This window comes from Acanthaster planci, linkage group LG14 (genome assembly GCF_054643075.1).
Source record: "Acanthaster planci isolate LZ-2023a linkage group LG14, COTS_SCS, whole genome shotgun sequence".
Classification (NCBI taxonomy): Eukaryota; Metazoa; Echinodermata; class Asteroidea; order Valvatida; family Acanthasteridae; genus Acanthaster; species Acanthaster planci.
Genome location: NC_141790.1, coordinates 3,554,358 through 3,570,843, shown reverse-complemented (window position 1 = coordinate 3,570,843; position 16,486 = coordinate 3,554,358). Strand labels below are relative to the sequence as shown.

The 16,486-nt window shown below is 41.5% G+C and overlaps 1 protein-coding gene across 2 annotated transcripts; it reads left to right on the top strand.

Moving 5' to 3' along the window:
• Positions 1-1,458: 1,458 nt before the first annotated feature.
• Positions 1,459-16,130, top strand: LOC110986997 (lactadherin-like). 2 transcript variants are annotated; one of them, XM_087145905.1, is made up of 6 exons: positions 1,459-1,856; positions 9,980-10,213; positions 11,088-11,213; positions 12,364-12,587; positions 13,615-13,729; positions 15,020-16,130. In XM_087145905.1, exons 1-6 carry the CDS (start codon positions 1,790-1,792, stop codon positions 15,055-15,057), a joined length of 804 nt encoding a protein of 267 aa, XP_087002031.1. In that variant the 5' UTR covers positions 1,459-1,789; the 3' UTR covers positions 15,058-16,130. The 2 variants fall into 2 exon arrangements, with proteins under 2 accessions (XP_087002031.1, XP_022105062.2); XM_022249370.2 differs by having other exon boundaries at positions 1,463-1,856; positions 13,615-16,130.
• The last annotated feature ends 356 nt before the right edge of the window (positions 16,131-16,486 follow it).

Below are 16,486 nucleotides of genomic sequence, written 5' to 3'. Positions count from 1 at the left end.
TACTCAAAACAACAAACGGAAATATGAACAAATTGAAGATAAATGAAGAATTATTTACATGTATTCATTTTATTTGTTTGTTTATTAGTTACATATAAAACACTAGTGGTATAAAGGCCGAATTGCGGTTTAATGTACAATTAATAAAAACGTTAAAATAAAACACATGCACAATCGCACATTGTATAAAACATTTAGCTTAAAATGGCATTAAAACGATCAACTTGTAGACTGCACTTACAAAGCTTACCATTGAGCTTGGTCATAGCTTGAAGAACTAAAGAAAGAAATAGTATGCAGTTGTTGTGTTGGGGTTTTTACAAGACAAAGTGCGAATTCCAAAGAGAAAGGGATCTGGTTCTTCAGATTTCCCAAGTGTAGAAAGCAGCGAATCGAATGGGTACAGTACCGGTACATGTACATCGAACATGAGTATGTGTTCTCACAAATGCACACGCAGGCTGGCTCCAAGAACACCAACAATGTAGCTTATACTGCACTTCAAGGAAGGAGGCCATACTAAGAAACTACGTAACTCTTTGGATAAACCAGTGAATGAGGTTGCCCTCTGTCGTGCTTGTCCTGGTTGAAAGTGATGAATAAAAGAACATGTTAATTAGGGAAGATTGCTTTTTGTCACTTTGTAGTTGTGCACTAATCTGGTTTAAATGTGTTGACTTGCCCCGCGGTAGGCCAGTGCAGAGTTGAAAAGTCTTCAAAGCAGGACAGAAAGTCTGCAACATGGTGCAACTTACCAAAGAGCAAAGAGTGTTTGTCGCGACGAAATTTCTTGAAAACAAGAGCTTTCAAGCCAACCAAGCTGCATTAAGGGAAGCCTTCCCTCATGGGGATCCACCAGCAAAGTCGAATATCTGGGAAAATGTGCGCAAATACTGAGAACATGGGACAAGCCTTAATTTGAATAAGGGTCATTCGGAAGGAGGCGCACAGTGCGAACTCCTGAAAACGTTGCTGCAGTTCAACAGCAACTTGTGTATATACTTGGCCGGTCTTGAACTAACGTTTAAGACCAGCCAAGCACATACTATTCCATTACTCAAATATATAAATTTGCGTTGCAGATTGAGAAATGTATGTCTGTTGCACTACTTAGACTGGTGATTAGTAAAATATATAATCAACATTATTCTAAACCTGAAATTTGCATGGAGCATTTATCAAAAAGGGCTGGATGCGAGTGACTGCCCTAAAGCCCTTCATTATACAAAACTAATTAACACTGTCCACCTTTCCCAAAACCTGTCCGACTAGGCAAACCCATAATGCAAGTGGTGAACTACTGGGGCAAAACAGTGGGGCAAGTGCCCCCTTCCCTTGCGGAGGTACGTGACCATGGGTGTCAATCTCCCCGTTGAAATGTTTGAAATGTGCACAACCCATGGCAACACGTATCCTTGCCAACAGTGCGTTGGTTGATTCCCACCCATCTGAAAATAGAGGGGATGACGTCGGTTTGTCCAGTCTGCGCTACGTAGCACGCCTGAGCTGAGACAGTCATTATTGAGTTGCTTTTCATACCTTTTTGAACGAATCCGCGCCAACGACACGTTTTTCCCCCTTTACCGTGGGTGCAATGCCAGCTTGAATGCACTGAACTGCCCGCGTCGTCAGACGAAAGGTTCAAAGCGGCTGTGCTGCCAACCTCAGACTACCTTTGGGGTTACAGGGAGAAGGTTAATTCTTGCTGAAAGTTTGGAGACGGATCTTGAGGAAATCCAAAGGACTCGTCGCTTTCGACTGGTGTTGCTCACGACGATACGGTGGTCTCATGTCCACACTCCTCACCTGGAAAATGTCCCCTGCAATCCTGGTTGCAGTCGGTCTTCAACTTATTGGTAAGTTCTTGTCATAATAGAGTATTTAATTTAAACCCTCGACACTGGAAGATCGGTTCCACTGGTTCGTGTGGAACAACTAAATTTTCCTATTCTTACTCTCAAACCAAATATAAGCCTTGAGCAAATATACGCCATGAATTCCAAAATACGCACAAGCCGACCATGCAGTGCCGCATGGGCGTAAATGCCTGGGAATGGGGTATACTTTTTTGGGGGGGGAGGTAGGGCTGCTGAATCACCCCCCATTTTTTCTTTAGAGAAAAACAAATTCAAGTGGATTGTGAAGAATGTTTTGGACTTAAAATGTGCTCATAAAGTGGACAATGAAAAGGCCATAAATATACCGTTCTGATGAAAGAGTTTACAGGAGTCCGTGTTATGGACATCACCCTCAGTCAGTGCCCCCCTTCCAAATTTCCATGTCTGAGTAAGTCAACCCCCCCCCAATACAACTTAATTACCTATCCTCCACCCACCTAGTTTCTGGCACAAAATGAAGTCACCGCAGTGCTGGTTAGTACAAACGTCCAGGCCACTCGGCCTAAAGAAATAAAAAAGCAAGGACACCGCCTGAGGTACGCGCCATTTGTGGGCTATAATGGTCTCGTTGTGTCCCTATTACACTCACACAGTATTACTACGTCCTCATAAAATGAGGAGAGTGTGGCTAATCGTGGTGAGATCTTGTGCGTCGTAGTAAGAACTCAGCTGGAACTGATAGCAACGTGGTTGGGTTTTCATGGCAGGAAGGTCGTGCCAAAATTGTGAGCATGCTCAAACTTTACATGGCAGGGTCGTAGAGACTTCAAGTCCCAGTGGTTGCTGTATTAAAAACTTACGAAAGACAGCATACACGCAGTCTTAGCGTATCAGCATTGCAGTAGAATCTTTCTAGACGTAGTACAAGAACTGCTCAATCGGAATGAATATTGCACCGTTTCATCTCACTAGAAAATTGATGGGGTGCGTTGTTTCAGCTCAGCCAACATAGAAACGACATGCTCAGAAATGTGACGGTAGCTCGCTACAAGCGCACCGCACACTTTACACACGCAGAAATAACGTCTTTCTATCGCAACGTGATCAATTAGGTCTAAGTACAAGGGCATAGTACATCGCGGAACGATCTGATTACATCTTAGTAAAGTCGGGACTAGCGCTCAGTTTAATTGTACCAAGAACGTAATACCGACAGTATACACGAGTTGGCAACGCAGTATACCTAGTGCGATCTTGACAGAATTTTTGTTGCCAGATTTTCTGAGTGTCATCCCGTCCTGGCTACGTTTCAATGAAATTTTACAACGTATATAGCGGGGTCTTCCTGGTCGTCGTCAGAGTGGATGCGGGCATTTTCCAGTGGCAAATTCGACTTAAACACACCCCGTGACGTCCCCAATTGTTCTAACGCTCCAGTAGTTTGCACTAATGCAGCGTCTTTCTTTTACTGTGGGTATTATACTTGCTACATAAAGCCTAACCCCATTGATATAAATGCTGTGGCAGAGAGCCACTGTCCAATGCACGGTGTTGCTAGGTAACAATACAGTCAATACTGTTATACATTGTAGCCAACCGTGCACACGCATCATTGTTCTTTGGTATGGCACAGCCACGATATAAAACAGTAACGATGATTTGTTTTGATGGATGGAGACCGAACAATACTCACTAATTGGAAAAAAGTAAACAACCAGCTGATATTCCCGACTCTAGGGACCACACTGGTACAGGAAGAAAAGACTGTGTAGGCAAACCAAACGAATGCCTGTATAGTGACAATTCAACGAGTGCATTTTGGTAAGAATGACATTTTACGCACTTCTGCACAAAAAAAAGAAACCAGATTGAAGGTTTGATTACTTTTGCAAGACAATTATTCCTTAAAAAATATGCAGTATCGAACCCTGATATTTAAAATGATCGGTAGAAATATAAAGACGCATGTAAACTTCGAATTCGTCGTCCAATGTAGCAAACTTTGTTTTCTTTAATCTGTACAAATATTGCTCATTGAATAAGCCTAGTGAAATCATCACGGCATATGCAGTAAGTCAGATCTGGAGTGAATTTGTGTACTCCTTTGACAACCTGTATGTTCATCAGCAATCCCCAAACTTACATTTTAGGTTCTTTTACATTCTTATTACAGAGCTGTAGATAACACTGTAAAGTTTTTGCGGGCAGTTGGGACTATTTCGTCATTGAATGACATTGTACATTTTAATTTAAGAAGCATGCCCTATAAACTAATCAAGATTGCAAATTTTCTTTGTGGAGTCGAGCAAAAACTGCGAGAGGTACGGTCTCCAGGGGCTACACACCATGAACGTTCTCTATTTTTCTAGACTTGTTTTGGGTATCGCCGCCATGGCGCCAGAATTTTAAGATGCCGAGTTCTGCTGCTAAGGAATACATTGAGCGACCCGAGGTATCGTGCCAGTTACTGCAGCATTGAGACCTGTACCGCTTTAAGGGCCTTGCTTGTTAGATTGTAATTTTTACTTAGGAGGCAACGAATTCACCGTAATCCTCTAATTACTGCATATTTAATTCCATATTTAATTCATCTGCGGTGGGCTACAACTTTGCATAAAGACGTGTCTTATATAATTACAAATGAAATATGGAATGAAAAACTGAAATATGGACCGCATCAATTCTATCACGATGTTACTTGTTTTCACATTGACAAATGAAACACAAGATGGCTCTCAGTTTTCATTTTTAATTGCAAAAAAAGAAACGACCTCAGTATTATTTTTTCATTCTTTTCGTTAAATAGAAAAATGAGAAACGACTTGTTTTTCATTTCACTTTCTTTTTTGCACGCTAGAAAACGAACAACAACTTGTTTTTCACATTTCTTTTTTTTCAGATCGAAAAACAAATGAACGAAACGTCCATGGACCATGAGTGTTTATCACATTAGATCATTAGAATGTGGACACTCCTGTAGATGACCGATCATGTTCATGTTCTTGAGGGAGAACGCTTAATTTTGGCGTTTCGCATTGATGAACGTGTGCATTGTAAGCGCCAAATCGCTGTAACCTTCATTGTTGGCGCGCACACAATAGCACATCTCTCACGTCCAATCAACGGTCTCTCCAGACGTTTGTGCGGGTGGATAGAATCTGCCGGCGTTCACACTGTCCAGAAGGGTAGGCTATTTGGTATCTGCAGCAACCACTTATATGACATTTACGTCAATTATGGCCGTGGTTAAATACGGGCATGTTGCCCTTGACATTCCTTAATTGCGACTTTCCAATGCGATCTTGCCGATTGCGATTTTCAGTGTAAAGAAAAATGGCAGTTGTTTGTTTTGTTTGTCAACTCTTCAAATGCTCCTTTTGCCCCAATACAGTTTTATTTCTTTCGGATTTTATCTTAAAATGTGTTCTCGTCCATGAATTCTTCTTCGTGTTTTCTGTCGCATTCTGCATCTTAAATTATTATTCCTGTTATTAAAGTTACAAGCTTGAATAACAGGTATAAATCTAACCAGCTGAGAGGCTTGAATTGTGCAGAGTTTTGGAGGCACACCTTCTTGCCCTGTGGTGGTTATGAATATAATGCGTACGATAGAAAATCTGTGGAAGAAATCAGTATGGGAAATACGAGCGATTCACAATAGTGTGTCTCCAAGAGTTTGCAACGCGTTGGCAAATCGCAACGCGCAAAATCTGTCGACCCATTCCAAACGCGCATTGGGTTGACAAATTTCGCACACTGTGATTGGTCAACGCGTTGTAAAGTTTTGGAGGCGCACTATTTTGAAACGCTCTTATGGTACACGCTTTATGTGGCACACATAGTAAGTTTGGTAGGCAAAACCACGGCGCCATTGGAAAGAATGATGGAGGACAGGAAAAAGAAATGGGGATGTGAGGTTACTGTCAAGTCAGGGAATCAGACTACCATTAAAGTCATTTGCTTGACAGTCTGTTGGCAAATTTCATGATGGCATCCCGCCTTTCTAAAATGGTCTAGCGACGCCCGTGGACATCGGCTTGTGTGCAACACTTAGTCTCTAGAGAACTTAATGTTGGGCCGTGAGTTTAATTTATTCCTCTTCACATCAAAAGTTGGGCTGTAGGACGCATGTAAAAGCTATGCAGGCCTACTGGATCTACTTTAACTGTGGTGACTGAACACATAAATTACGTGCAAGTGGCACGGTCCTCATTCTTTTTAACAACAACTTAGTTGGCCCATTGTTTTGTCATTATTTTGTCTAGAATAGCCTTGATGCGGGTTTATAACATTTTTGGGAAGCGTATTCCAGTAAAAGTTATTAGCCCTGGGGATATTCTTTCTGTTGATTCCGCGGAGGGAAATTATATTTGCACTGGTAGCGTTTCGCGGACAACTCTCGCTCTTTTCGTTGCACGCTTACTCAGGAGACGTAGACTTGTCGATCATTTGCCGACAGCTAGTCCACGAAAACACGATTAATAATCAGAGATACCCCGGGAAGCTGGGTGAGTAAACCCTTTATTCAATGTACGCAAATTTGGCCTGGCATGGGTGTTATCAAACTTGGGATTTATGGCCGAATACCGGGGTTTGAAATGGGTCGTTCATGGCGAACATGTGCACATTGTGGGCATGTTGCTTCTTGTATTAAATTGTATAACATTGGGGCCTTTAACCGCAGAATAACTGGGGCAAGTCTTATTGTTTGAATATGTGGTGCATATTCTTATTTCTGATTTTTTGTTGCATGTCTTAAGAATGAGGTGTCATGTTTTTCAATTCTGTATCTTATTTTCAGGGTGTTTATTTGCTGAGGGTGACACCAGTTCGTGGGCAGTGCTCGGTCCATACTCATCCGTCCTCAAGCATTAAAACCACCACAGTCACCTCCCAGCCCTGAGTCCAGGTGTTCTTAATTCGTGTGGTCTTGCATCCCTTACCGGGGAATAACCTCCCCCATCGCTGCAATCCATTGAGAGTGGCACAACCCCGGGGAAGCTCCCATCGTCGCGCTGACTCCCAACATTAAGAATCTGTGTGTATGCGAAGGTGATCTGGCGTTGATGCACAGCTTTTCAGCTAGTGGTGTAGCGAGTCACACTTGCTATAAATGTTTACGGTTATTGCTGGTCGAATGCTTCGGTAAGGTTTGGGAGTGGAATTAGCATCAAACCCAATAAAAAGAGTGGGGAAATGACGGAGGTTAAGTTTGTTGGAATTTTTCTTCGACATTTCTTCTAACCAAACAATAGCATATAAAGAACTCGGCTGTCACATGCCTGATCGCTTTCAAAATCATCAAGTTTCAATTCTAAATAAGTACAGGTATGGTGTTTTGGTGTAACGGTCATTCTAACTTCACAGCCTAACCTGCATGTGTACGCCCGTGTGCAGAAAAAGTATCAAATTTTGGCTGACCTGTCTCGGAATAAATTCACGTTGTGCGAGAATGCTATGTCTGCTATTCCAAAAAGTTGGAGTTAAAATGATTGCAAGATGTGAATGAATTTTTTTAAAGCATTGGCGCATGAAGACAATTCACTGTGACTGGAGATAATGTTGAAAAGGGGGACGCGGACTCCAACCTCCGGCTCTTTTAAGATTCAACAGTTCTAGAACACGATCAGCAGTGTTTTGGTCGCATTCCATCGGAACTTGCAGCTTAAAGCTGGGTTGTCAGAATGCACTGCAAAAGAATATTCTAACTACAAAATAATTTTATCGTCATTTTGTAATCCTCCCTTCTCCTAAAATACTCCCTCCTTCCTTTACAGAAGCAGGCTTGTCATACCCTGGGTTCAGGTCTCAGTACAGCCCCCTTCCTCTATGTAAGCAGGCCAAGATATTTCGTGAACGAAATACCATAGACGTTTGATTTAAAGATAAACGACTTCGATTTATCTTAAAAGTTTACTGCCGGTCCCTCGTATTGTAAAAAACAAAACAAAATTACAAAGAAACATGGGATCACAAAAATATTATAGCCCTAACAACCCCAAATCTTCCGATTTCAATATGATTCTACATGCACCCTAGGGGGTCAGGGATCTATTGAGTTCGCACGGACGAATGTACCAATTTATTAGAATGATAAGGTCGGCGGGATTTTCGAAATCACTCCTCCCTCGCGTGTATACACTCGCGATCTCTATCTGTGGTGCTGACAATGCACTTACTAAATGAGGCACATCATGGAAAACGAGTGGATGCGATGTCACGATATAGCGATTGAAAGTGCTCACCCACCACGCAGTATGGAATGTATTTTTTAGTGGTTCTTCTTCTGGAATTTTACTGAGCCCCAAAGGGAACAGGCCCGATGGATTTTTTTTTAATTTAGTTCTCTCGAATTATTATTTCGTTCTCTCGAAAAATAATTTCATTCTCTCGAAATAATTTTGTTCCCTCGAAATATTACATTCCGTTCCCTCGAAATATTATTACGTTCCATCAAATTACTATTTCATTCCCTGGAAATATGCTATTTCGTTCCCTCGATATATTTTTGTATAGCAATTGGCGCCATAGTCGTACACTCGTGGAACAGGAAAACGCTTCTAGATTAATTTACTCCAAGGTTAGTAGTGCAAACTTCAATTGGGAAGCGTTTACCTTTCCTATAAGTGTACGACAATGGCGCCAAGCATACAAAATATTTCGAGGGAATGAAATAAATATTTGGAGAGAACGAAATCAGTATATCGACGGAACGAAATCAACATTTCGAGACAAGAAAATAGCATATTTCTAGGGAATGAAATATTAATTCGAGCGAACGTAATAGCATTTAGAGGGAACGAAATATCTTATTTCTAGGGAACGAAATTATATCGAGGGAACGAAATGACATTTAGAGGGAATAAAATTATTTCGAGAGAACGAAATGGGAACGAAATAAAAAACAATTCTCATTGTGCCTGTCCCCTTAGGGGCTCCGTAACAATACAAGGAATATAATTTGAACTAGAAGGCGGAGCGAGGGGTCGTGTGCAGGCAACCCTAACCCACCTTCCACTGTCCCTAAACCCTAGCTTTTCATATCTAATAACATTCTTTTCAGTCAGTTATGGCAGTTCCGTCAGTATAGTCTTGGTTCCAAGACCTTCCAGTATATCTACGACATGAACCATCTCTCGTACTATATACATATGTTCATGTATATCTACAGGGCACTATCACATCACGAATCGTTATCACAGGAAGGTCTTTAATATTTTTAATTTAAGATCTTGGATGGCAACAGATATGGAAATAAAGGTAGGATATGTATTTAATATTCATATCACATGAGTCATAATCGGAAGAAATTATGCAAACGACTTTCAACATGCTTTGTGTTCAAGAACTACGTTTTCCTATTCAAACATCAGTCAATAACATGATGACATGTTTTATCGGATGCTTATACCTAAGCACTCACAAAATATCCTCCTATGGCCCGGAGCAGCACCCAACAAGTTGCCCTGAGCGCATATAAATTGAAAATATAAATTTTCAATTTTTGCCACGTCGCACCACGGTACGGTCACGATGTATCAGGTCCGTGCTCTCTTTAGTACTGCTAATTTTTCAATTTTTCTTAAGACCTACAAAATTATAGTATATCAATTATTTAAATGAACAACGAATAGCTGAACATGGAAAGTTGTTATAACAATAATCTATTGGCAAATCTTAAAGGCATGTTACAACCAAGACGGCATTTTCTGCGGAAATTTTCGAACCTTGAGATCGGGACGCTAGTTTCGTTTTCAATTCTCGGTTGAGTGACGCCATGAACTGATATGAATAATTTAATATATGGCTCAAACAAAACTGTTGATTGGCTTCCTCGAAAGTCGAGGGAAAAACAATAAAAACATTTAAAAAAAGAAAGCAAAGTATCTAAGACCTTCCTGTGATAACATTCGTGTGGTGATAGAGCCCTCCAACAGTGTACGTATGATGGTTTGCGTCGCTGTATAATTACCGGAAGGTCTTGGAACCAAGACAACTCCGTCAGCCGAGCATGATGCCATGTTGCCATGGTTTCTCACAGTTTTCCATTAATAATGGATCAGGCTGCTGAAATGAGATGAATTGGATCAAATAAGGTTTGCGTATAGTGCAGTCATTTTGTTTTTCCCCCTATGCACAAGGTGCCGCGTTTTCGACTGCCTCTTCTTGCCAGTGCTTCATTGGTCAAGAGAATGAGCCGGCAACCAATCGTATGCGATGGGCGTTGCCCTACAAAAATCCGTGCAAGTGCTCTTCTGTGCAACTCGGTGGCGTTAACATGGTGCGGCCCCTACGGCTGGTCCAAGTGCCGTATGTCGATGCATCATTTCACCTGCCCGAGATCAGGACGCAATTCAACTGCAGTATTAAATACGGTACAAAGAATGACCATTCTTTTATTCGTGCCATGCGGAAATGTAGCAGTCTGTAAGCTTAACAAGGGAATTCAGATTTGTCTCTGTACACTACATAGAAAGCAAAATCAGCAATGAATAAGATTTATATTTTTGCATCATGATCATCCAGTCACTTTAATGTGCGTCTCTGTTTTTTACAGATTAGACCGGATGACCTAGTTCCACTTTCCAGTTTTTTTTTCTTCGGATTCTTTGTTATCCACTGACAATACAATCTGTTTGGGGCAGTATTCTGGGTAGCTAGCTTGCCGTATAGGGAAATTAGGGGGGTATTGCATTGGTAACTTTTTTGTGCATTAATAAGAGTTGTGAGTTCAAAGCTAAAGCGATGCTGCAGCTTGTATACCTCTTCTTTCTTTTTGGGGGGGCGGAGGGTGGGGGGACTAGTAACCTATGGTATCTGGCATTCCGAGGGCGCATTGCTAATCGACGTCTTTCAGTTTCTCAGAAGTTTGTCTTGAGTACCAGGCAATGCGAGTTTGTCCAAATATTTCACCCATGTTTATTCTCAACATCAAAATCCCGGGGCTATAACATTCTTCCCCACGAGCTCCTCTGTTTGCAATAGACAGACCCAGCACCATGGGGGGGTCGAAATTCGTCCTGGGGTTTGTAAATTACCTTTTCCTTTCAGAGGGGTGATGGTAGACACCCTGGGTCTTTTTACACGCTTTTGAAAGGAAGGTAAAACAGACAAATGCCGGGTCCTATTGGAGTCCTCACTCTGTTGGTTCAACTTCCGATCCATCTTTGTCTGGTTGAGGCAAAGAGTGAAGGTTTCCTTAATTCAGAGTACCAAACCCAGGAGCATGTTTGACTGTCTTGGTTTCAGGCTGCTCCGGGGAGAAACCTCTTGGCATGGAGGATGGGCGAATCCCTAAGGACAGCATCACGGCTTCGTCTTATTTTCGGAAGAGATCTGATCACGGACCTGCACGCGCACGCCTCAATACTCAAGGTATATACGAACTTCCCTGTTGCCGAAAAATCTTGACTTCACAATCACTCTTTATCACGCATCACTAGAGTACGGTATACCCATGCAGCTGAAGTGTTAAAAACATCACAGATATAGTGTTCGTAATGGCCACCCCGCGCTGTTTGCATTCTCTGTTGCATTTACCTTTGTATCAATATGGCACTCTGGAGAATACCTTTAGAGTTTCTTCGACTGGAAGTTCAGGACAACGTTCGCCTTTTAAACAGATGTTGAAAGTCCCCACCGCGGATTTCTTGGGTGTGTAGAGGATTTCAGTCACGTGATTTTTGCAGGGTCAGCGTTCAACTTACACAGAAGGCGCGCACCTTTGATGTCTCTCAACATTCGAGCGTACATGAAACTGCCAATAGAAATACACGATTTGGAAAATGCACGCCCCTCGAGGGACATGGTGTAAACTTCCTGAAATGCCTTTACCCGTCACGCTACGTCACGTGAAAACCTCTTGAGTACCAAAGTGAATACGTCATGCACACAAAGTGTGTGAAAGGCGTAAGCGTGAGAACCAGCGCGTGAACCAACACGCACGCGTACTCCATTCATTTACACTGCTTTTTCTGGTTCAAAATGAAGTCACGCTTCGACATAGATGTTAGCTATTATTGTAGCCCACACTCTCTCAGTGGTTCACAGCCCATTAACCCCTAGGCCAGTGTTGACTGGTAAGGGGCTGAAATGGGCGGCATATGAAGACTATGCTCAACAGCTGGCAATGTTTGATGGACGAATGATTAGTTTTCAAATCTTCCCGTGAGCATATGACGTATGAGCTAGAAGAGCATAAAAGCTGCAGTTCAATTTGGCAATTCCCTATACAGTGCGCCACCAAGAGGTTGCCACGCAGAGGCCCTTTCTCAGTTTATGGTCGACAAAACCATATCCCTGCCGCCATTTGCGTAGGATCCTGTGTCTGTAGACAAATTGGCTAGAGTTTTGATAAATATAATTGGGTTGTTCCTTGGATTTACTGTAACAACTCCTCGAAAAATACATATGAATTTCTTCCATAATTCACTGCGAAAAAAAAGGCTTTTCTTGGCAATATCTTGTTGGCGCACTGTGCACCCAACCACACACTGTAGACGACGTTAACTGTTGTTTTCAATAGGTGTCGCTGCAGCTTGGTGTTGTGACGAAATACAGGACCCAGACCATCCCTGGATTCAAGTTGAATTCGAATCCGAGGTCTACGTCACGGGACTGGTCACCCAAAGCCGAGGTGGTGACAGTAACAACAGAAATCGCCAGCGAGTTACACGATTCAGGGTGGCGCACAGCAATGATGGTGCATCTTGGAAATACGTGACTGGCACTAACGGTACACCCAAGGAGGTATAGAGTCTATATAATCAGGCAGTAATCAGATAGTAACTTACAGCCGTTTAACGCGGGTGAAAATTGAGGGGACCAGGGTGAGCGCACTTTTGACGGTAGCTCTGAAAACATAGGAACTGTGCAGCTTGTTCGGCCAGGTTTTCTCATTTCAAGATTTCTGATGCCAGGGTGGTGGTGTCCGGAGGTATGGACATCAGAGCAGGTGCGGGCAGAAAGTACGCAGGAAAACCCCCTGTATAGTTACGTCACTGACACGACAGCAAACGTTAGGCCAAAAAAGTCCCCGGTTTCTGGTCAGCGTGCGCCTCGGCAAAATAAAAAAAAGTTTTTTATTTGGTATATGAGATCCTGAAAGTAAAAGGCTTTATCAACTGAAATCATGCTACCGCGTACTTTTAACGCGACTTAGATGGGGTAGGGTCGAGTAATATGTAAAAGAGTCCCTCTAGGCCCCCATATGTTTAGTCGGACACGCTTTTTCAGATGACGTCATTTCCGTATTACACGTTTACATCTGGGAATCAGACAAACGTGGTGTTCTTATGTCATGTGTATGTGTCAGCTGAATATGCTTTTAAACAGTAAATAGTGAGGGGCCAGTCTATTTCATTGTTGGAAGCAGTGGTACGTTCGTACAAACACATGTGCACGTACATCAATTCTAACGAAAAACAGGTGAGGGAAAAACGCTTCGCCACACCACTTTTGGAGTAAGCCCCTGACCAGAAATCAGAGACATTTCTATTTCAACCTTATTCTTGGAATATGGAATAACTCAAGTACAATAATCGTCACCATGCACAAGAAAGGAGAATCTACGATATATACCCGTGTTCCAACGTTGGATCAGCAACATCACCCTTTTGTTCCCAATTTGACAGGGGGGCAAGAAAAATGAACACATCTATAGGATGAAAAAATATTTAAAAAAAACACAGGTTCTATGACGGTAAAGGAGGTATTAAGTCTTGTCCCTGTGGATCAAGACGGATAAATATGTCGGTTTCTTTGGTCACTTTTACAGTTTATTGGTAACAGCGAGAGCGACGACTACGATGATCTGGCGACCGCTCGTTTAGGAACGGTGGTGCGCACTAAGTTCTTACGTATCCTACCCACTACCTGGAACGGCTTCTGCAGTATGCGCTTTGAAGTGTTGGGTTGCTATGAAAACTCGACATTCACCTTTTATGAGGCAGTTACCAAAGTGCCCCCAAGTACCCACAACTGATCATTAGAAAAGCAAAGGCAATATAAATGTTCAAAATAAGTTGCCAAGGGTAAAATTAACATCATTTGCAGACTTGGATCTATTTTGAGACCGGATGGAATTTTGTTTATTTGGGTGTACATGCATAATCTGTGTTACGGTGTATACCGGTATGTGTCTGTAGACCATTAGACTTTGGAGTAAGATTTAGACACGTTGGAGAATGGTGTCTGTGTGAATATAAGAATCAGCTGTTTGGTTGATTACTACACGATTATTCCCTGTGAAAAGTATTTTTTTAAATCCCATTGATACTTGTCAAAATGTGCTTTTTGATTCATAGATCTGCAGCTTCTAATTAACGATGTCGTAAAATTAAAGTTTTGTTAAAAGTAGCTCACCGTGACACATCTTGACCGTTGAGCCCATTTGAAAAATATCACTTAGAAGTTTGATGGAACAACATTTTTCGAAAGTATACGTTTCCTGCTCTAATTGAATCTTTTAACAGAAAAAATACAGGTAGGCTAGCTCTAATATATAACAAATTACAGGAATTATTTATCAACAGCAAGTACCTTGGGCTTGACACTTATTTTTTTGCACAAGCATACTTTTGTCCCCTATTTGGGGGGAAATTTTGGCTTACAAATTTATTGAGTTTTATAGGTAGTTTTTTAAATTATTCATAAATATCTTAGAGAGTCTAGACATCTCTACTGGTCAAGAGCCCATCACGTGGTCGGTCTTAAATGAGTTAATGCATATTTATAGCATCACCTCTCAGGAGGGACATACCATAACATGCCAGAGGGGTGTTTAAAGCAAGAAGCAAAATATTGAATAAAATCCTCAGATATCTTAACTAACAAATCATTGAGGTTTCTAAATCAAAAGTATTTGTGAATGGGGAAAAATGTGTGCCTAGCCGGTGTTCAGACCTGCTCAGGAGAATGGACAGTAATAAGGTATCTTGCCTTGAGCAGGTCTAAAGGCCGGTTCATACTTCGCAAAAGCGATGTGGATTTGATGTTACGAAAAAATTTCCAATGAAATTCCACTAGAGTTGAAATGTATTCAACTGTTACGAAATCGCAAGGCGAATATTTTTTATCTGACGTCACAAATTTGTATTCGTGAACGTTCGCTTTCGCTCGAAGTATGACCCGGCCTCTTAAACGAGCTAGCTGAACACTCATTATTTTATTCCCTCATGCAGATGTTCGGAGCGAATACAAATGGAGGACTGACAAGTAGCTTTAGAGGTCGATATAATGATGATGTATCAGAAAAAATGGAAAGAGAATGAAGCTGGCCACAAAGCAGTTCAGTGTACCTGTGACAAATGTGCGATGAAATCCGGGAATCCAAATGCGACAGTGGAGCTATTCTGGGGACGCAAACTCTCTGACATTGGACTATCAAATATGTTGATCGGTTGTCAAGCTTAAGTAAAAGGAGTCTCATATCCAATGGTAAAACTATGATCTTATAATAAATAAATTCTAGGTCTGCTTCTTGTTAATCAGGTAAGTCATACTCCTAAATACTGAAGAGTTAAACTACAATATTAAACTACAGCAAGAAGATCATTGTCATTGTTCTATAACTTAATTATTCAGGCCTACATTTAGCCTACACGGTGAATTTAAACAACCAATGAATGAGATAGCAATGGCATCTGCAGCGCTGTTGGCGATGACGTTTTAGTCTATAGTCGACCATTGCATGCGTGTACTTATATATTCTCTAATAACCAAGAACGCACTTCATTTGGTCAAGAGAATGAGTCGGAGACCAATCGTATCCGATAGGCGTTGCCCTATAAAAATCCTTGCCAGCGCGCTTCTCTGGAACTCGGTGGCGTCAATATGATGTGGCATCCACGGCCGGTCCAAGTGCTGTATGTCGATGCATCCTTTCACCTGCCCGAGATAAAGACGCAGTTCAACTGCAGCATTAAATACGGTACAAAGAATCATCCTTTTGTTTATGCCATATGGAAATGTAGCAGTCTGTTAGTTAACAAGGGAATTCAGATTTATATTTGAACACTACATAAAAAGCAAAATCAGCAATATGTATTAGATTTATATTGTTTTATATTATATCATGATCACCCGATCACTTTAATCTGAAGCTCTTCGTTTTCTAAAGATCAGAACAGATCACTTAGTTCCGGTTTCCTTTTTTTATTATTTGTTATCCACTAATTATACAGTTTGTTTTGAAGGGTAGTCTTGGTTTCTGACTTTCAGTATATTAAAGTTAGGGGGTATTGCAACTTTTTAGTGCATTAATAAAAGTTGTGAGTTCAACGCTAAAGCGATGCCGTTAGCTTGTGTTCCTCTGCTTGAATTTTTTTTTTGCCAGGGGGGGACTCGTCAGCTATGGCAACCAGCATTCTGAGGGTGTGTTGCTAATCTGAGCCTTTCATTGTCTCAGGAGTTTGTTTTGAGCACCAGGCTGTATGACTTTGTCCAAATATTTCATCCGTGTTTACTGTCAATGTATTTGGAGCATTCTCTACTCAGCTCTCAAACTGGTTCGTGCTGGGGTTTTAAGAGCAATATCTATTTTTGGTTGTGAACTCCAACTATTACACAACATATCCAACATGTTTTGTAAAAAAAAGTGAATTGGATATGATTCAAGGTGACTTGCAAACTCTTTAGGAATACACAGA